The sequence below is a fragment of the Erpetoichthys calabaricus genome, chromosome 5 (assembly GCF_900747795.2).
Source record: "Erpetoichthys calabaricus chromosome 5, fErpCal1.3, whole genome shotgun sequence".
In the NCBI taxonomy this organism is placed as follows: Eukaryota; Metazoa; Chordata; class Cladistia; order Polypteriformes; family Polypteridae; genus Erpetoichthys; species Erpetoichthys calabaricus.
Window position 1 is genome coordinate 142021895 of NC_041398.2, and position 22984 is coordinate 142044878.

Genomic DNA, 22984 nt, shown 5'->3' on the forward strand with positions numbered 1-22984 from the left:
CCAAGAAGGTCACCGCACAGTCAGTAACAATATGAATCAGGCTGTCAAGTGGCAAAGATTGTGTGTGCAGTTCAGAAGGAGAATCAGCAAGACTGAAAATGTAAATGGTTTTGAACATGACATGGGAGTGAGTAGCAGACATAATAAGATTGTATGAAGAAAACAGTAGAAATAGATGAAGGGTGACACCTGCAGGCTCTAATCACTATGCTTACAGCTGTTTGCTCTAAGAGGCATACCACAATGCACATCTCATCATACTTTGCCACAGGCAAGGTTAGGCAGCTAGTACCCCAATTCTATTCCACTGTTACCAATGAAAAAAATAAAAGATGTTTTTGTTCGGGGCTAAGAAGCGCAAATATTATATCCAATAGTGATGTATCCTGCTCCTTCATGACTCAAAGAAGTTGATGAAAACTACCATATGCAATTTCTTGTGTTCGCCTTTCAGGATGTCAAGAGTATAAACTGGCGCTGGTGATGTTATTGTGTGGGGCATATTTATGTGACATACATTGCATCACTTCATTCATCAACATCAGTGTTTGAATGCCACAGGATATATGACTTTCACCGCCAATCCATTGCTTTGGCTAACACCAACAATGCATCAAATTGTGAATGAGCTTTTTCAGCTGGATAAAACTTGTTTCTTTAAAGCTGGGAAAGATGCAGAATGTTTTCAAGAATATGACATTGAATTCATCCTAATGAAATGGCTTTCCAGTTACCTGATCAACTGTAAATCCAGTCAGTCATGTGTGGGATGAGGTGGAATGAGTTTCTGATTGGAGAGTTCCCACTCATCATTTTACAACTATGGGGCACATGATTATTCATCATTAAGTGACATCTTTGTTGCTGCACTTATAAAACTTTGTTGAGTCTAAGTTCTGCTGGAAATTAACAGACCAAGTTGCTAATAAAGTGGCCAATTAGCATGTACTGTGTGTAAATACAGATTTAGATATCAGTACTTTGACCAGTAACACTCACACACTTGAGGCACCTATATTAAATTAGAATCTGAAAACTGTCACATAATTTAGCTTGTATTATGAAGTCCTAGTGCCCATTGGAAATTGTAAAAAATAATCATCAGATGCAATCAAAAGTAAAAGATTTTAACAAATTCTAATGCACAATTTCCTTTGTCACCTCTACAAAACTTCATAGATAGGTTGTGGCATAAATAATTGTTTTTGTCAAATGACTATAGACATTCGGTAATGTGTTCAGTTGCATTACATTTATCAGCTTTTAAAACACAATGGCTATGCTGGTCAAAAGTGCAGAATTATAAGTTGATAGAGTAACTTTGTACATTTTTGCTTCTGATCTGTAGAGATGAATTAGGCCAGTGAATATTTCTCACAGTGTTCAGCTCTCAGCATGTATAGGTGAAATAGGAGATGCAATTCTCTTTCAACAATGGCATCAACACATCTTTCACTCTGAGGATTAGTGGCTTTCTGCAGATGACTGCTTACTGTTCACACGTAGTAAAACCCTTCATTCTACCAATAGGATGTTAAAGTAGGTAGCAGACTGAAATGGGAATTGCCATCAAAGATAATATCTTAAAAAGCCTTTTTAGAACATCAAAATCATTTTTGTTCTTTAAAACCAGGGGTGTAGCTTTGGCTTAAAACAGGGAGGAGGACCAATTTAATACATTAATGTGTGTTCATGTAATTATTCAATGCTGTTTGCAAAAAAAGTGCTAGGAACAAAATCTCACTTTCCAAAAAGTTAGGAGTACATGTCCCAGGTACTCTCTTTGTATATTGTGTTTATCCTTCAAATTATGAAGCATCTAAGTGTAAATTGGAGTAGTCATTTGAATGGTGAATTATATAGCTACCTGCATGCTTCAGCTAATTCAGTTTTTGTTTAACTATTAATATGGCAGGCTTGCACTCTTCAGTCAGTATTCATTTTCAATCATTTCAAAAAAAAGTTTATGTTACTTGGAAAGAATGCATGTAACTTTTTATGTTTCCCCTTCCTTTTCTTAGGTAATGACTCACATTCATCAGATTCAGGTAACTGTTTAACTTTATTATTGAACTATAAACTTAAGAAGTATTTTACTTGTATGTGTTTTAAAGCTAAGGTTTTTTGTGGAAAATCTTAAAAGAAATCAAAAATTGATTTTTAAGTTGTTTTGCTATCTTAATGACACAGAATTAGAGGACAAGATAGAGGAAACACTTCACCAGATGAGAAATACTGATTGCATTATGGATAGGTGGTTTTCCCACAGCTCTGGCTACTAAGTAGCTGTTAGATGTCATTATGCTTAAGGTCTTATAAAAATGCAGAACTGGCCCAATTTATCATTATCTTAACTGCAATGGCACAAGTGACTATGAGAGACAGATGATAGCTAGAGCATATTTGGTCGGACTCTTACTGATAGAGACTACTGAGTTTGCAGTTGTTTTATGAAAAGTAGTGGCCAGGATAATGTTGGCATAGAAATAAGAGTAAAAGACATTAACAGCTAAGAACAAAGCTAGGAGCCTTAATTGAAGATAAAAGGAGAAGAAAAGCAAGGAGTTCTGAACTGTTAGGTTAGAGAAACTAAAAATTCAGTTTTGTGGGTAAATGAATCTTAAGAATACAAGCAGTTCAATTATTAGAGGAAAATCATCTGCTCAGATAAGACCTTCTTTACATTGTTTTCAGTTCCATTGGGTTCTGGTAGATCTGTTGTGGTGTTAGGTTCACATTTCTCTCTCTAAACTTATGAATACTCAGTAAATGCAAAACAATTTAGAGCGGTCACAGTCTGGGATGAATCATTTCTGCCTCAACTGTAATGAAATTTTCTAGGAATGCCCCATCCATAAGGCACACATGGCTAATGTACAGTTTAAGAAGAATGGCCATGTTGTAAACTTTAAATAACTATACCTGTTTGCAAATCTCAACTGAAATGAGCAATTATTGGATATTCTGGAAAGATGCCTGAAACAGTCTTTTTTTAGCAACACCATCATCAAAACAGAAAATAATGGATTTTCTCATGAAAGGATAGTGTTGCATTCTGACCTGTTCCAGACACTTGTAGAATCAATTCCAAAGCACATTGATGATTCATAGTGGCTGAGCAATGAAAGACATTGTTCAGTCATTTACCTGTAGAACAGTAACAGTTGTACAGACCGTGCATGATTTTTATGCAATTTATATACTATTCAACATTGTTTAACTAATACAAATTTTAATTTGAGTGGTATACAGTACTTCTTTTAAACTACACTTATCAATCCAAAATGCATGATCAGTACAAACCAAAAACATTCTATTTAGATGAGATCCTGATTCTAATTTATTTAATGTTTTAAAATCATTGTTGGATTCAGAAAAAAACACTTCAGTAATCATCATCATTTAAGCAAATAAACAGATTTTTTATCTATATATTCTATAGAGGTCTGGAGGTCTTATAGTGCTACAGAAGGGCTACGAAATGGAGACGCCAGCAGTTCCTCTTTGGCAGCAAAAGGATTCAGGAGTGTCAGGCCAAATCTTCAAGATAAAAAGTCTCCAACCCAAGTAAGTCACAAATAAAATAAGCCTTGTGATTTCTTTTATTTATATATTGTGCTGTAATTACTACTATCCATTTATTATGTACAAAGACATTAGTGTTTCTTTCTTATTACATTAATTTTTATAACTCTCTTTTTAGTGCACATAGATGGTGATAGAAGCTACTCTAGGCTTAGTGTTCATTGACAGGCTATGACTGTCCATAGAAAACAAAACACACACAAACATAAAAACATACTTTAAATTTACAATTTCCCTGTTTATTAATGCAAGAAATATGTTCATGAAGAACTGTCTCCTTTTGAGCCAGCAAAACCTGAACGAAAGGTGGCATGAAATATAAAGGCAGGAGTTTAATGTTAAGGGGTTTTCAAGTCAAGATTTGGAATTCATCTTGTCGGTCTATCTATCTATCTATCTATCTATCTATCTATCTATCTATCTATCTATCTATCTATCTATCTATCTATCTATCTATCTATCTGTCTCTGTCTGTCTGTCTGTCTGTAGTCATATACATTCCTCAGTGAAAGGCATTTAACACAAAACAATCAGGATACTTGCACCCCTCCACACTTGATTCCTTCCTTTTGCCAGTGCGTCAATACTTCAACTCCCTGCAACCACATAATAAGGGGGCTCATTAAATGGATGGATGAAAAGTTAAAGAGACTTGACCATTGCTTTTAATTTGTAGGTTATAATAATAGAAAGGAAAAACAAATATCATCCATTGATATTAAACTGAATAGTGTAGTAAATAATAAAATAAAAATTAGCGCAGTGGTTTGTGCTGCTGCCTCACAGACACTGGGTTCAGATTCTGCCTTAGGCCCTGGCTAGTAGTAATTGACATGTTCTTCCTTTGGGTTTCCTTTTATCTTCGGTGCTTTTCTTCCCACATATCAGAGACTTCCATATTAAGTGTGTGTGTGTGTGTGTGTGTGTGTGTGTGTGTGTGTGTGTGTGTGTGTGTGTTTGTTTGTAGGTATTTGACTATGCCATACACTAACTGGTACCCTGTTTAATAGGGATTATTTCTAATGAGTGTTGCTGGGATAGACATTGGCTCCACATGATCCAGAACTCTTTAGTGGCTCAGAAAATGAATGAATGATAAATAGAGAACCAACCATTCTTTTTCAACTCTCTGTTTTAAACAATTAATATTTTTAAGGATGTAATGCACAGTGCAAAAAAGTGAAACAACCATTGCTGCTAAACTGAGTATTATTATAAAGAATTAAAGAGAAACTGATTGCAAAGAGAAACAATCATTTTTACTGTATTAAACTGAATTTCATAATAAAAGAATCATCTCTATTAAATTGAATATTATAATATCAAATTACTCCAAGACAGCACTGCAAACTTGAATTTTCAAATAACATAACCCAGCATACCATAATATTCTTAAATTTGTTTAATCCAATTCACAGCCCCAGGGACCTTTCACTTGAACTTGGCTGGAAGTCAGTATTATAATAATGTAGATTCTTCCTGAACATGCAGTAAATCCAGAAAATACTCAGACCCCTTCACTTTGTGCACACTTTATTGTATTGTAGATTTAATTTTAAATGGATATATTTGCCATTTTCTGCATCAGTCTACACTGAATAACCCATAATGTCAAATTAAAAATGTGTTTTCAGAATTTTTTGTAAATGTGTTAAAAGTTAATAACTGAAATCTCTAATTAATACTAGTATTCTATCCCATTTCTGTGGCACTCCAAATTGTGGTCAGGTTTTCAGATTCCTGTTAATTTAATCATCCTCAAGATATATCTAAAATTTGATTGGAGTGCAGTTGTGGCCACTTGAATTGATTGGACATCGTTAAGAAAAGGCAAATACCTGTGTAGTTAAGGTTCCACAATTCAAACTGCAAAAACCAAGCCATGAAGTCCAACAAACTCTCTGTAGACCTCTGCAAAAATTTGTGATGGGGCATAGAACTAGGCAAGAATACAAAACCTTTTCTAAAGCTTCCCAAGAGCTCAGTGGCTTGAATAATTGTGAGATGGAGGAAGTTTGGAACCACCAGGACTTTTCCTAGTATTGGCTGTCTGGCCAAACTGAGTAACCAAGCAAGTGTGGCAGAAATTTAACATCTTATCAAAGAAAGAAACATCCTCTAACAGGACAAAACAAATCAGTAATCAGGTAGGAGAAAAGGTGTTTATTGTATCTTTCAATAACTCCTCGGCAAAGTGCCGTAGATGGAGCATTCTTCAAAAGCAGTCTGTACAGCATGGTCAGAATGATCAGAGAAACAAATAATAGAGGTTCATTTTATAAATTACTAAGGGGTTTCCCTAGTTATGAAGAGGAGGGCTGAACGCAACCCAAGGAGACGCGGTTGATCCTCCGAAAAAACCCTGTTTAACAGTGATATAATGGGAAGCAAATACAGGTTTTTTTACGTCCTCTTTGCTTGATGAGCTGCTGGCTTGCTGCTGCTGCTATGCTGCGTGATCTGCATCTTGCACAGTGCTTTGAACATTTAAAAGCCTGTACAGCAGCCGTCCTACTCTTTGTCTTTTATTTCTGGCCCCGGGTGTGGTTAAATCTTTTGGCACAAAGTCCCGTCTTGCGAGACGTGAGTTCTTGATATTTTTTAGTTTATAATTTAAAAACAGAATAAGAATCTGAAAATCTAACAACATCACATTAAAGTTTGATAAATTCTGAAAAGAAGGATACCAAACATATATATGTAGGTTTTAAAATAAGCCCGATTTAAAGCATGACAAAAAACGTGACATTAACAACCTCACCGTTGCACTTTAAGGCTTAGGATTTTACAGAGTAAATTGAGTTTACATACAATGTCAGTCAATGCATATATTTACTTTGGTTGGTTCGTTGGTTTACACCCAAATGACTTATGTAAAATAAAAGTCTATTATATTATATTCTGGTTCTTCTAATACCTTTGAGTTGAACCACCACTCTTGAAATTTCTGTACATATAACTGTCCATTCTGGTTGTTTTATAGGACATCTGCTGATTTCTTAGTCATCTTTCAGTACATTTTTTTGTTCACTTGTCCTATATCTGGTTTCCTGATATGCCTGCAAAGGTTTCTGACATTTATTAACCCTTTATGCTATTTCTTTAAGATGAAAGCTATGTTACCCTAAAATTATTCTTCCACACAAGAAGGGCCTTGGTCAGGGAGGAGACTGTAAACCCAGCGGTCACTCTAACAGAGCTTCAGGAGTCTTCTGCTTAAATGGACAAATCTGACAAAAAAACAACCAATTCTGCAGCACTCCATCAATCAGGCGTTTATGGTAGAGTGGCTAACTAACACTTGGAGTTTGACAAACTGCATGTTAAGGTCTCTTATAGTATTAGGAAAAAAAGATTTTCTGATATGATGAGACAAAAATTTAACTCTTTGGGCACAACTCCAAGCAGAATGTCTGGTGAAGACCAGGCACTGCTCGTCACCTGACTTAATAACATCCTTACAGTGAAGCGTGAAGGTAGCAAAGTCATGCTTTGGGGGCAATTCAGCGACAAGGTCTGGGACACTAGTCAGAATTGAGGGAAGGATGAACGTTGCCTTTATACAGGGAGGTCTTTGAAGAAAATCTGTTCTAGAGTTTACTTGACCTCTGGGGGTGATGGCTCACCTTTCAGCATGACAATGACCCAAAGGATACTGATAAGACAATGATGAAGTAGGTTTGGGACAAGTAGGTTTGGCTCAAGACTTAAACCCCATAAAACATACATATAGAGACCTGAAAATAGCACTTTATAAACGTTTCACATCCAGTCTGAACAAATTTTGGAGGATGTACCTGGACTACCCAAATCCTGGTAAAGCTTGTAGACAGAGCCAACTCTAGGCATAGCCCAAGTAGGCACGTACAAGGGAGCGCTATGACTCTGTTTTTCTGCTCCCACTGTGAAAAAGCTCCAATCTCCAAGGGGGAGGTGACATTCTGCAATTTTACATGCATCTGCAAACATGCTCTGATCTTCATTGAAGGGCATACCCCCACCACACCCCACTCTGCAATTTCACAGGCAGCTACAAGCATACTCCATTCTCCTTACCCGCAATTTGATCTCATATACAGCTATGAGCATGCTCTGATTTCTGAGAGGGTCCTTCACGTTCACTTTTTGATATTTTCACAAAATGGGGGAGCCTCCACCCACCACTGCCTATGGTCGCCATGTACCTTTAATCCGTCCAGCTTGTAGAGACTTTCCCAGGAAAACTCCAAGCTGTAATTACTGCTAAAGGGCCTTCTACAAAGTACCGAATTAAAAGTCTGAATTCCTATATGAATGGGAGATTTGTATTTTTTATTTTTAATACATTTGCAAACCTTTCTGAAAATATGTTTTCACTTTGTCATTGTGGGTTATTGGGTGTAGAATGATAAACAGAAATGGCAAACATATCCATTTAAAACTAAATCTGCAGTTTTTAGTTATAAAAATGAAAGTGTGCAGAAAGTGAAGGGGTCTGAATATTTTCTGAATCCACTCTATATGAAACATGGTTTGACTTCACTCAGAGTTGTGTATCACACACATTTCTTTTCACTCACACTATCAAAAATATTTCCAGACCAGAAGTTACTCTACTTGTGACAGATGATGTCAGGCACCTGCTTTCTTAGGTTTTGTGTTTTGTGAATGTCACCCGCTTAGAAACTATTGGAATAAAGTCTTTGCTTACGTATTAGACAACATAAGTATGACAATAAATACAGTAACCTCTTGAGAAGACATGTGTTATAACTGGCTGTATTGGTTCTTTTTCCCATAATACATAGTTTGTGTAAAGTTGTCAGTCAGTTGTGCAAATCAGTGGTGACAAAGCAGCATGCACCCTTGATCCCTGGTAAGAATAGTCTTAACAAGATAGTATAGTGTGAAGTAAATAAGGACACTTGCTTCTTGTAGAGGCCTAGTTTGCATACATCTTTGCCATTTCAGATTAGCTATATGGTTGTATTACTGTGATTCCCCTCTACTTAACCTTTACCTATTTTCTTCAGGGATACTTGTATTCATTCATTTCGTTACTGGGTTGGTCTACTGTCGCATGTTTAAGATTAACACACACATATATATATGCACAAGCACACAGACCCAAACCACAACAGTGCCCTATGAATGACGCATACAGAGCTGATTAATCTCTAGCACTTTTAACTACACAAGTGCCTTATGAATAACACATACACAACTTGTCACTCTCTTAGCACTTCAAGAGACTTACTTATTATTGGCACGAACAACATACGATGTTTTAAATATATTTTAGACCTAAATATTACTTTGGTCTCTAGGAATATATTCAAACATACAAAGGCTCAACATTCTTGGTTACAGGCCATTTATCAACCATAATTGCCTTATTTTACGTACTGTTCCCTGTTATTGGGTGGAGCTCTTATCCTCAGCCATAGTAAACCTTGCAGAGTATGGCAAACGTCCAACAGGTCCAATATCTACTTTATTACTTCAATCACTCTAGATATAAAGACAAAGTATAGAACTTTAAAAGCAATGTGGCATTTATTACATGAATAATAATACAAAATAGAACAAGGAATAATATAAAATAAGATTGATAGTAAAGTCTGGATATATATATATATATAGTCTTTAGAAAAAGATTATGGAAAATTAAAGATGTCAAAGATGAATGTCCCAGGGCGGCATTGATTTAGCAATGATATTCATGGAATGCTTTAGCTGACAGTCAAATGAAAACAGCCGCACGTTGCTGGTGCCCTTGTGGACACTTTTTGTGACTGAAGACAGAGAAGAAAATTAAAATTAGTCAAAACCTTTTATTAATACATACCAGGCAAGGGTAAAATGTCAGAGAAACACAGTCCTAGGACACCGCGCTTCATCTGCCTCGAGCGCAGATGTCCTTGTTCTTTTATACCTTTCTAATCTCCTGATCGTTGACCACGTAAGCAAAAAATAGCATCCTGACTCATTGTACTTTTCCAGTTTTTGTAAAGTCATTACCCTAAAGGTATATTTTCTTGTCACACACATCATCAAAAGAAACTTCCAGAAAGTATACATGCTTTTTGTCACGCACGCCAAACACAAACAAGTTTCATCACTCTGTCCTATTTTCTATACACACATGCATTTTGTTCAATTACATCTTTTTATGTTTTCACACTCCTCCCTTTTTGAACAAAAATGATGTGGGCCTATATAATTCTATCTTGAAATGGTTGATGAAGGGGAAGGGGGAGAGAAAAAGGAAGAAGCTATACGAGACATGCGCTCATCATGTAGCACATATGCCCTTTCCATAGAGGCGGTAAAGTACTTAGATATTATATAGCGAAACAAAGGGATAATACAACAACCAACCAGGAGGAGGAGACAAAATGTCACAACCAAAGAAATGAAAACAGATCTTATCTATTGTCCCCAGGATCCGAAGGAGGATGCAAACCATTGATCCCAGGGATTTGTAATGCCAGAATTAGTGGAAAGTTCTTTAGAGAGAGCAGTAAGGCCTGCCAATGCACGAGTTATTGATCCATCTGGCGCGGTATTATTTGGAATATATGTACAACAAGCATCACCAAACATAGCACAAACACCTCCCTTTTCGGCAAGTAACATGTCCAGGGCTAGACGATTTTGCCAAGTCATCAGAGAAGTATGATCAAGCTGTTCATGTATGCCTTCAATAGCGTCTTTGGTGAAGTTAAGGAAACGTTGTTGGTTATAATAAAGGTAATTAATCCAGTCTACATTCTTATTAATAGTAATTTGGGGTATGATAGATTCAAAACCGGCTGCGACTTGATCCCTAGCTTTAAATCTGTCTGGGACACCCCTAGGGACTCCAATAGCATCTATGTATACTCCAGGGCCATGTAAGGAGAGGGAGGTAAGGATAGAAGTCTAAAAGGCATAACTAATTGGATTGGAGCACAGGTACCAGACCAATTAGGGGGAAAGGTGGCAAATAATTTGGACCTACGACACATCCACCAAATATCTGATCTAGGAGTGGTTTGGGAGAGAAGAAAGGAAGACAGAACGGTGTTCAGAGAAAAGTTAACCTGAAAAGTTTGAGAACAGAAAGAAAATGGTAATTCTCCTACCCATGTCGTTCCATAAGATTTGAAAACATGTATAATTTCCTTCGTGAGTTTGAAACATAGGGGTATCCATGTGACGGGTGGGGAAAAAAGAATAGATAGATTAGAACACTTTGAACTAGAGAGGGGTTTCTTGGAAGTAGTGAATAAATACAGAAGGCAGGGCAACCCCACGGGGTCAGAAATGTTAGATAATGGGAAAGGGACTGTAGCTAAATGGGGACGGGCTGCAGCGCACGCATAACAATGAGAACGATTAACTTGCTTAGCTGAATAGAGAACCCACTGCAACCATCTATTCTGATCCCCATAACCAGTTTCTACTGAAAAAGTGGATGAAAGGGTGGAAATATTCATAATCTTAACAGGAGAAAAATCTGAACCAAAAGTTGGGGAGATGGGTGTGTGTGCCAGAGAATGAGGGGTGTTAGTAACAGGATTGTCAATCTTAATTAGAAATCTCCCTAAAGGGTCTGTTCCAGATACATATGCCCCTAATACATAAATACCTGAGTTACAATGGTTGTCAGCACATACAATGAGAGGCATGTCCTTTTATGATAGAAAACCGATTTTTCAAACCGTATTTTTGGGCCTCAAAAGGTTGATAACCCCAGTCCTCAGTTCCAGTGTTAGCAAAAACCCATTGCCAGTTGTCGCAGTCACTTCCCCTCATACACACGTATTTGTCAGATCCGGTCCACTGGGCTTGTCGACCAGTCCCACAGTTGATAATAGAGCAGAAATCAAACTGCACTGATGTGGTGATTCCTAACGGGAAAGTCAAGGTGACCAGGGCAGTAGACAAGGGAAAAGAAAAACATAGTAGCACAGCAATCAAGGGTGCCATCTCTTGCAATGTGAGGCGTGAATCCAGGCAGGCAGTCCTTCAACTTTCACGGCGTGTGGTGTGGATAGAAGAATTTGGAATGATCCTCTCCACCTAGGCTGATGCCAGTGTTTCCTCCGAGTATCTCGAACCAGGATCCAGGTGCCCAAACGAATTGGTAAATCCTTGGAAAGGGGGCTGGTCCTCCAGGCTTGATCAACCTGCTGGTGGATTTCCTTCAACGAGGTTCGCAAACCTGCAAGACTAGAGAGAAAATCATTGGGAGAAAAGGTTTGTTAGTGTGTTTATGAGTCCAGACTCCATCAGAGAGGGACCCTTCTTTGGACCATTTTCTCCTTTCGATATCCGTGGCTGCATTCTGTAAAGAAATAATTTGATTATCAGGGTCCTGGTCATTTCTCTGTTGGAATAAAGAAATTGGTGTGTTATTATATGCAGCCTCTTTAGCAAAGTGGTCAGCTAATTCATTCCCTTTGCTAGCAGGATCCTGTTTTCCTGTGTGAGCTTGACATTTAACAATCGCTAGCTCCGATGGTTTGGTTATAACTTCTAAAAGGGATTCGATCAATTTCTGATGTTGGATGGGTTTGCCAGTACTGGTCTTAAGTTGTGCTTAAAGGTTATTTATGCAACATACTTAAACGCGTCTTTTCCTTCATGCTTATTATTAACAAGGAAAACATACGTGCTTGAACCTTTATTCGTATCAAGTGTGCTGACCACTGCGTCACCATGCTCTTCCTTTATAGTACCTAAAATACACAACTTCCATTCATATCACAATTTAGACACACATTCATATCACAATTAGACACACACATTCATATCACAATTAGACACATTCCGCTTATCGCCAAAAAACTTGTCTCCCTTCTCATGTAATATTATTAAAAGAGCATTTTTCCTTCAAACTTGATCAGGGTTTAAAAGGAAAAATACTTTTGTATATTTACAAGCCTTAAACAAAAGTGGAGACATTCATTTGCGCTAAACCAATTACACAAATCGATAATTATCTTTTTCAGTTTTTAGTTAGAGCTCTCCAGGACTGGTCTTAAATTCCCTTAGTTTCCATAGTGTTCCATGATCATGGCAGACTCCAAAAGCATACCTGGAATCTGTATAAATTGTTACGATCTTCCCTTCGGACAGCTGACATGCTTGAGTGAGTGCTACGAGTTCAGCTGTTTTGTGCACTTAGCTTTATGAAATTTGATTTGCTTCCAGCAGGCGGTCCCCTTGGACCACTGCGTAACTGGTTGAGGGCGCTCCATTTTTCAATTGTAGCATTTGACAAAGTACAGAGTACATTCTGATACTCATAGGGATCCCTTTTAATACACTCTATAACACACAAAATCACCCAAACCATTTTCAACACACTTCACCCCAGTATTATTCTATATTTACACTATATTTGGAAACAATGCAGCAAAGGAAACAGAAACAAATGGACTCTGAAGAAAAGCAAGTTCAACTCTTCAGGACAAACAAACATAAAACAGCCTCTCAAATACACACGTCACAAGAAAAAAAAAAAGGACAGAAGAAATTTCATGAGAACTACATCCGTGCTTGCTAATACAGCTTCTGTTGTTGCAGCCACAGCACGAAGACACGGAGGAAGTGCTGCGGCCACTGGATCCAGTTTTTTTTTTAGAAAAAATAAGTCACCGGTCTTTGTTTATCTCCATGTTGTTGCGTCAGTACTGAATTCATAAATCCCTGCTTTTCGTCCACGAACAAAGTGAATGGACGAGAATAATCAGGCAAACCTAGCGCGGGCGCAGATAAAAGAGTAGCTTTGAGGGTACAGAGAGCCTTCTCAGCCAATTGTTGCAACGGCTGTGCTCTTTCAGTAAAATTTAGAACCCACTGTCTGCAGTAGCCCAGAATACCTAAAACAGACATAACCTGTTGTTTTGTTTAGCTGCAGCTTAACCTTAGAAACTTTATGGCCATTTTCCCCCAGAAACAGCAACAATTTCTGAGTATCTATTGTACAATCTTCTTTCCGTAGCGCTACATATTATTTCCATCTACATACTGTATCAATGTACTACCTTTTTCCGGCCAGACGCCTTCTAAATTTTGGGCAAGAGCTTAACCAGAAACACAAAGGGCTTCTCTGTATCCCTGAGGCATGACGGTCCATGTCCATCGGCGGTACCGCGTTTGACGAGATCGGGATGTACGGCGGAGATGCCAGCCTCTGCTTCGGGAGACAAAGGATATTGGGCACGGTGCGGGCGGAAGGAGGATTTCGGGTGGATCACCAGAGGCTCACAATGGGCTATCCTTTGAAACACTACTTCAGTTATTAAATGGTCAGGAGTATCAAAAATACCCGGAGTAACTTGTAACCAGTCTGTTCTTTCAAGGCATTTTTCCACCCATGGTCCTATTTCCTCCCACTTAACAGTGTGTGATTACAGTAGATGTGAAGGGTTTCGGGGCAAATACCAGAAGTAAGGAAAAATTCTAGCCAGGTGGTGTCTACTTCTATAGGGAAGTATTGGGCAGTACAGTGTAAAATGTCAGGGGCCTGTAAATTGGGAAAAAGACAAGGGAAAAAAATGTAGGGCTTTGAGGAGAATAGTGTGTGGGGAAATATCTAAAGTCCATGCTGCAAAAGAGGGTTTGGGATAAGGGGTAATTTGACACAACAACTTGGGGGTTGAACAGAAAAAACAAAGCTGATTCAAAAGAAAACGATGCAGTAAGGTATGTCCGCCAGGACGTGACTGGACTTGAAGAGGTTTTGATACTTGAAAAAGGTGAGGTTGTCCAGAAGCAGTAAGCACAGTAACAGTTTCGTTCGAAGCAGGGACCTTTGCCAGCAAGCGAGTGGCACCAGTATCGATTAAGAAAACAGTCTCAGTGCCATCAACGAACAATGTCAGTAAAGGATCAGTCTCTGAATTATGAGTGAGCAAAGGTAGTTGAAAAGAGTGGCTGGAGGTCCCAGCGTTTTCCTATGGCCAGTATTGTTAGTCAGGGGTGTCAGAGGAAACAGGTGGAATAAGGGGAGGTGGGGGCTGTTGCTGTCTGTGAGGGCACTCTCGACGAAAATGTCCAGTTTCACCACAGGCGTAGCAAGAGAAGGAATTAGCATTGGAATTAAAGGGAGAGGGAATAAAAGGATTCTTAGTGTGGTCAACAGGAGGAGCTCTAAAACCACCTCGTCCTCCTCCTCGTCCTCGTCTCCTTCTTTTTCCTCGTCTCCTTCTTTTTCCTCGACCTTGGTCAGGAGCATTCCTGGTATAATAGTTCATCTGTGCTGCCAATAATTTGGCATGAGAGTTCGATTCGGCCTGTTCAGCATGTCGTTTGACTTCATCAAACGTGGCACTTTCCCACTCAATACAGGAAGTGCAGACCTTGTTTTGTATATCAAAGCGCAAGCCGGAAACAAAAGGTGGAACTGCAGCTCGGGTGCGGTCATCAGCATTTCCCAAGCCCGAGTGATTAGCCATCAGGTCTTGAATCCTATGTGCCCATTCATCAACTGTTTCGTCTCTCTTTTGTTTTGCAGCAGAAATAAGGGACCAGTCCGTTCCTTTTTTATATTTTTCTGCAATATTTTGTCTCAACGCCTCCCATTGTGGGTTAAATTCGCCTTCTCCACCTATCCCCTGTCCTCGAGTTAAAGCTGGGTTCCATACCCATGGAATGTCATTGCGGACACCCCTGCTAACAGTGGCCCATGTGGTCCCAAACTTTCGACGAAGTACCTGGGTCCATTCAGCAGCATTAGGCTTATACATGCTATCTAACTGATCAAGTTGTTCAACAAATTTTAGTCCTCCTACTTCCTTTGGATCTGGAAGTGCATTCACGACATCTTTTAGTTCTTGGATGTCCCAATTTCGATTTTATCATAACTGTTGTGGGATTTTGGGGTCCAGCTGGATGGGCAGGGTTATAATGGGGATTGGGAACTTCTATTAAAGGGCAAGTAAGTGAAGGATTAGAGGAGAAAAAAGTTGGAGCTGGTTTGTGACTTCGAGTGCATTTGGAGACGGGGGTTTGTCTAGTACAGGGTGGGTCATCACGATGGGTTGAGGGGTCATAGTGATCTGTGCCTGGGGAATCATCAGGGGAAACTTCTGCTAGTTGTAGTGCAGGGGGGGGGCAATCGGAATGGGGAATAGAGGAGGGGATAATAGAGGTGTCTGAGGTTGGTTCTGAGGAGGGGAAAAAAAATAATAGGATAAATCTAAACCTGTCTTTTTTACTATAAATTTTCTAGGAGACCCATTTTTTCGGGGCGTCTGTTGATCCTCCGAAAATAATCCCTCCAGCACTAATGATTTTGATCCCCCTGTGCGGCGATTAACAGGCTTACTTATTAGTGATCCCATTATGTTCCCTTGCCCTCCCGGGTTCTGTATTTAATTTTCCAACTATATACTGATTCGCCTAATCCCTTGTACGTATGAATCAGCAAGGCATTAAGTGTGCCACTCACTAAACCTAAACTGTTCCCTTCTTAGTTCCAAGGGGAGACACCTAACTATCAACTGATCCAGTTCCCAGGAGAACACGGTTTTGTTGCTTATTCCGTATGTAGATTTATTTATTCCTTCCTAACAGCAATCCTGCAATCTGTGCTCTTTTCGGTTTATATTTCCATACCACCCCGTTACTCGTCCCGTTAGCCTGTCCGCTCACATCCCCGGGTTCCAGCTCAGGTGACTTCGTGTCCGATTCGGTTCAGCAGAATACTACATCAATACGTCCAGCCGAGTCTAGGATATGGGTGAGGCCAGTATCCTTTCGTCAGACCTTTCGTATGCGTCAAACTGCTTGGGTCAAGTCTCCATCACCTTAAGCAACCCGTTGAGATATGAGTATGACTAGACGGTCAACAGGAAACTCGCCCTCCCGTTATTTAGAAAATAAAAAATATTCGGAAATCCCCCGGTGCTTACCCCAGCCTGGAAGTGTGCAAGCTCTGTCTGGAAATCCGTTCAGTCACCGTGGATGTAGCAAAGAGGAGACCAGGGGCTCCTCACGCAAGAACTGTTTCAGGACAGGGCAGTCCTAACTTTTGCCGGAGCTGCATGCTCTGCTGCCGGGTATCTCAAGTTAACGGCAGTCCGCTGGTAAGACGGATCACTGAAATGGTCTCGCTGGAGGAGTCGACCGGCCGTCTCTTGCCCCACGTCCGGGCGCCAAAAACTGTGGACACTTTTTGTGACTGAAGACAGAGAAGAAAATTAAAATTAGTCAAAACCTTTTATTAATACATACCAGGCAAGGGTAAAATGTCAGAGAAACACAGTCCTAGGACACCGCGCTTCATCTGCCTCGAGCGCAGATGTCCTTGTTCTTTTATACCTTTCTAATCTCCTGATCGTTGACCACGTAAGCAAAAAATAGCATCCTGACTCATTGTACTTTTCCAGTTTTTGTAAAGTCATTACCCTAAAGGTATATTTTCTTGTCACACACATCATCAAAAGAAACTTCCAGAAAGTATACATGCTTTTTGTCACGCACGCCAAACACAAACAAGTTTCATCACTCTGTCCTATTTTCTATACACACATGCATTTTGTTCAATTACATCTTTTTATGTTTTCACACCCTCTTCTAACGTCACTCTGTCCTCTTCTGATGTTGCTATGTCCTCCTCTGATGTTGCAGTCTTCTCGTTGTTTAGTCCATCTTATTTATTTTAAAATTCCATGGGAGTTTTGCAACACGTGATTGTTACATACACCTGATTGGCTGGCTGTCAATATGATGGATGAATTTGCTTGAACTCTTTAATCAGTTTGAGTGCATCCATTTCCCAAACAATAACATTTTTGATGTTTGAAGAGCCTTCCTGTCCCAAACTGTAAACTGGTTTGGCAATTTCTGGTCACATGGCATCTCCTTCTGTTCACAGGTTATAAAGTAATAAATACAGCTTGAGGCATCTGCATGTCTTCCCTTCTCGAGCTATAAACCGATTTAATCCTAGGTGCAACAGATGTTACTGTGCTTTGATTATTAGTACAATTCAGGAAAGCAGAATGTTTTGATGTTAAAACTGCCCATGGAAATGTCCTGTATTTAAATGTATCTTGTTTGACTTGAGCAAAAAAAAATGGAAGCATAGACACAAAATTGCAGATTTTGCACACCAGATAAATGGTAAAGCCATGTTGTGGGTCTAGGTGAGAGCCCGGGATAGTGAGACTGGGTGTTGGTTAACCCTTCTTTTTAACGGAAAAAAAATTTTGTACTTAACTTGATAGAAGGCGTAATGGTGCAGCATGGAATGCCTACATGGGTTGAGCGTGGTATAGCAGTGTGAAAGGCGTAACAGCTGCAATGGTGCACTTTGTGGGTGGAGCTGGTGATGAGCATGAGTGTGAGAGGCCTATTGGGACATGTGCGCATCTGTAGGAGGTGCTAACACCCTGTCGATGCTCCCTTTTCTGTTGAAGGAGAATGACAGGTAAGATGTCAGTTAACAGAAGCCGTGCAGGGCCTAAGGAAAGATTTTACCTGAGCGTGGATCAAAAGAGGAGACGGGACTGTGAATCTATTCCACGTGAAGGTATGCACATGCAGGAGAATACATGACCCCATTTATATAGGAGTGGGGATTAGGAGATTGAATGCAGTGATGTAAGCTTAATAATGTATGAGCCTGTGGGTACGGCTGGAGAATTTTATGACTGGGATTGACTACAGACATCCCATAAGGATACTGAAAACACTGCAAAGCTAGTGAGGGGTCATTTTTCTGGTAGTTTAGTTAGTGATACAAGTATAGCAGCCTTCTGCAAACTTTGTGAAAAGGAAAGAAGTTGGTCCAATTTTCCGGGGTTCAGCCCTCCGATAATTTATTGAGGTGGAGGCAAGAGCCTGAGAAGGACAGACACTATAGTTGCTATTTGGAATCGTTTGGATATACTTGTATGCTTCTGGCAGTCACTGATGGGGAAAGAAGGTATGACAGTGCCTGCAAAACAAAGTCCTCTGAAAGTCCTGAGAATAGAGATGGTGTGCTGATTTGGTGGTGCGAACTAGTCTTAACTTATGGAGGAGCTCAGTTATAGTTTCTTGGCATTGAGCTGTTTTAAGAAGAGTAAAAAGAGCAAGAGCCTGAGACTTTTTTTTTTTTTTTTTTTTAATAACTGCGCATTACTTTTTGATCATGTCAGTGCACAGGAACTGATTTTATTAATAATTTATTGTGTGGCACAAATCTGTGCTTTGGCACACACATAATAAACAGCTTATGTAATTTTTCTAAAGAAGCTTATGTCTATGCCTCCCTATCTTCTCACTCCGGTCTTTCGGTTACAACTACAGGTAGTTCAAGCTGTGTGCAAGGTGCCATTGCACGGGGCATCACAAGCACTTATAGTCTTTATGATGCCATTACCCTGGTATGAACTATATGTCAACATCCATCCATTTTGTACCCCTGGTTAGGTGATATACTGTATGTATGTATAGCCCATTCTGGAGGCAATGTGTACAGGGTACTTGAATCTGCACTAATCCATTACTAGGAACACTCAAATTTACATTCATTTCTGGGATGATGGAAAGTTCTGAATCCTCAACAAACTGCAGCAGAAAACTGGATTTCTTGGAGTGTGCTTATATAAGCATGGCAAGCACATGCAAATTCTCTTGAGATATCATCCCAACCTGGAGTGGAAGCAGAGTCCAAGCATGTTAAGACAGCAATGCGACAGGTCAAAAGACACTTGTATTTGAGCTCTGTGTTGTTTTTATTTTTATGTTTTATTGTTGAAAAGGCTACTTGTGCTTATTTTGTCTGTGTTGTTGTGCATGCCTGATAATAATTGTTAAACATATGTGCAGTTCTTGCATTCATGTGAAGGTCATGGGGAAAAAAGACAAGAAATCAAAGGTCTGCTTTTTGTTTTCAAACAGGGAGGTAAGAGAATTTGGAGCTCTAATATTTTTTTTCTGTTCTTGTTTTCATGTTTGTTTTCTCTGCCTCCTCTTTATCACCAAAAGATCCCCTCTCCCCCTCCCAGAAAAGACAGCTTTCACTTGCCCCCGCTTCACAACAATCCAAATAAAGACACTAAGTCTTCTGGTTGTTTCTTGCATGAGTCTGTTCACAAGGAGGACACATCTGCTTTAACTAACACAAGGTTACTGCAAGAGGAAATGTATTCCAGCAGTACCACTGCATCATTTACATATAGAGAGAAGACCTCCGTTAAACTGGAGTCAGAGTGCACTGCTCTTGCTGACACCGGAGATAAAGGTTCACCTCAAGAACGTAAAGTTTCCTCACTTAAATTAACCCTGCAGGAGGGCCAGAATACAACTAACATTCCCAGCTCAAGGCAGCACCCCACACCTGCTTCTGATATGAAGTCTAAGTTGCTGGCCAGCCTGTCACCTGAGTTTGCCGCTAGACAGCTTGAGAGACACAAAGCTTCTATCTCTGTTCAGATAGAACCAGCCAAGGTCCTCCATACGGAGTGTGGACATGAGGTTATTCAGGGACGATCCTCAGCTCCTTCAGCAGAAACCAAAAAGATGTCCTCGGTGGAGAACAGACAAGCAGCTTCAGCAGATGGCCATTCGGTATAACTTTTTTTTCTTTTCTTGAACATCACTGGTGTTTCTCAGTAATGATTTTAATGACATACACATGTTGATGTCCATCTGTCTTTTAGGTGCTAACACATTCTTACTACTTTCTGATTTGAGCTCTATGAAAATGGCATCCTATCTCTTGATAAAAACATCCATCAGTCTGCTTACTCAAATGAATCAGAGCCAGTTATTTAGGTAATGAGTTCAAGGCAGGACTAAATACAGTTCATGAATTAAAATCAAGCAGGGCAGACTTTTATTTTCTGGCATGATTATGTTTCTTAACAATTTCAGCCCTGCTGCTTAAATATCCAAAAGTGTGCACAAGTGCAGACCAGATGTTTAGTGTCGGATGGCAACACATATTGTTTTTTGCTTGATACAGGGTGCCAACTTTATGGAGCTAATAATCCAGATTAATTAAACTTTTCTTTACAGAACCTACTATTATTTTACACAACATTTTTCCATAGGGAACACTGATCCTAAGCACTATACAAAACCAGTATAAAACTGCTTACTTAAATATTTAAAAATTGGAGTATAGGCAAGTTAAATGACTTGCTAGGTTCACACAGCAAGTCAATGGTGAGGTTTGATTAGGCAGCCTAAAAAGCCCAATGCCTTAGCAACTAATGCTATATAAACCACAGCAGTAAAAAGAAATTTATTGAAGCTGGAAACAAATTATTAGATGCATGCAAACGCTTTTAAATAAATAAAATTAGAACAGCTTATAATCTATAAGTAAAATTAATGTGCATCTGAAGCTTGAAGTGTCCTGAGAGTTTAACCCTTGAGGCTTTAAGGGATAATAAACATCAAAGGAGGTTTATTCAGTCTGAACAGAATTTGCATCTAATTTAATGTTTTATGCAGATCACATGTTTTGGTTTGCTTGCCCTTCTTTCTATTTCCTTAAAGCTACCAAATGTCTTTTAGGTTATTCAAACTGCACCTTTGTGATGGCATTCTGCTTTTATTTGTATTAAATATGACATTCCTCCTTTTTTCTCTTTAGAAGAGTTTTACAATTTAATTTTGTTGAGAATTTTGTGTATTGTAGAAGGCAAAGAACTTAGCATGCAGTTGTGCCAGTAGAGGCACATAGCCCTGCCATGTATTAGTAAGAATGGCACTGTGAACAATGGTAACTGATCACACAATATCACAGTCTTCCTGATTTAGGGCATTCAGCTTCTAGCCTGCTAGCTCACACTTACAAAGTAAAATCATTGATAATCTAGTTTTCCCTAATTCCTTCTGTTCACAGACTGGTTTTCTAACTGGAAGTATTTTATGTTTGACAGGATTATAGTTTAGTAGGTACAGCATGCTGTGGCATAAAAAGATTAATTTATGTCCAGAAAAATATTCTTATACTTTTTTACCCCCATAAATGTAAAAAGTGTAAAGGTAGGAAACTGCTAAAGTTTTTTTTCTGTTACTATATGTCATTCATCATCCTGTTATCAAATTACATGTTCATCATACAGCATATTTTGAAGCAATAAAAGCTTAATCAACTACTAAAAACAGAGAGTAAACATTCTAATATACCATTCTGTTCTTTCTTTATTTAATTTAACTTTTCTTCTAAACCATTCATTCAAATTGATGAACAATGATATGGTCATCAAAAAAGCCACTCTTCAGTTGCCTGTGTTTATCGTCATTCACTGCATATTTCACTAAATGTCACAGAAACATGTACGATGTGACAGATTATTATAAGATCAGGGTGCCACCAACATGTGACAGAAAGTGTGCCTACGCTACTGAGTAATGTTGTACAAAATGCATAAAGCGAGTTACTGTTTCGTGCACAATAATTATCAGAACACAGCTGACTATTATTGGATAGGCCCTTCAAGGTCACTTTTTTGAAAATCATTAAGGTATGTTTTTACTTCTAAGAATTTGTATTCTTAAAAGTCAGTTTACATCATTTATATGGTCAAATGATTCTGGATTTTATAATGTTTATTTCTAGGTTATTGATTTTGTTTATTTATTTCCATTCAGTTTAAAATGCTGTTCACTAAATAGAAACTTAATGCATTACACACATTTTACAAATACAGCACAGTTACAATAAATGTCGAAAGTATACAGCTTTTTTTATTTCAATGAAATATAAAATGACTATCGAAAGTCTATATACCTTTTTTAAATTTCAGTTTTCCTAAAAATTACGTATTACTTAAATATAGTATCATTCAACATCCTGAAATGACTTGTCTTTATTTCATCCTTTATATAAATAAATGGTTGGATTCATCTATAAAGACTTGTTATTTCAACTTCATATAGCGCACTTATTATTTATTCTATAAGCTTTAAGCACAACCTGTTTACAGATATACAGTAATCCCTCCTCCATCGCGGGGGTTGCGTTCCAGAGCCACCCGCGAAATAAGAAAATCCGTGAAGTAGAAACCATATGTTTATATGGTTATTTTTATATTGTCATGCTTGGGTCACAGATTTGCACAGAAACACAGGAGGTTGTAGAGAGACAGGAACGTTATTCAAACACTGCAAACAAACATTTGTCTCTTTTTCAAAAGTTTAAACTGTGCTCCATGACAAGACAGAGATGACAGTTCCGTCTCACAATTAAAAGAATGCAAACATATCTTCCTCTTCAAAGGAGTGCGTGTCAGGAGCAGTGACTGTCACAGAGATAGAGAGAAAAGCAAACAAATCAATAGGGCTGTTTGGCTTAAGTATGCGAAGCACCGCGGCACAAAGCTGTTGAAGGCGGCAGCTCACACCCCCTCTGTCAGGAGCAGACAAAGAGAGAGAGAGACAGAGATAGAGAGAGACAGAGTTTGTTTTTCAAGCACAAATC

General features: G+C 38.9%; 1 protein-coding gene across 20 annotated transcripts in view; it reads left to right on the top strand.

Annotated features, from left to right (window-relative positions):
• The window catches only part of LOC114651964 (sorbin and SH3 domain-containing protein 2-like), a 439918-nt gene that overhangs the window by 222900 nt on the left and 194034 nt on the right, over positions 1 to 22984 (top strand). For 13 of the 20 annotated variants that reach the window (XM_051928410.1, XM_051928408.1, XM_051928409.1 and 10 more), the window contains 3 exons: positions 2022 to 2048; positions 3443 to 3567; positions 19537 to 20118. In XM_051928410.1, coding sequence (XP_051784370.1) covers positions 2022 to 2048; positions 3443 to 3567; positions 19537 to 20118 — 734 coding nt within the window. The remainder of the gene's footprint in view (positions 1 to 2021; positions 2049 to 3442; positions 3568 to 19536; positions 20119 to 22984) is intronic. The other 7 variants (XM_051928417.1, XM_051928424.1, XM_051928423.1 and 4 more) reach the window with 2 other exon arrangements.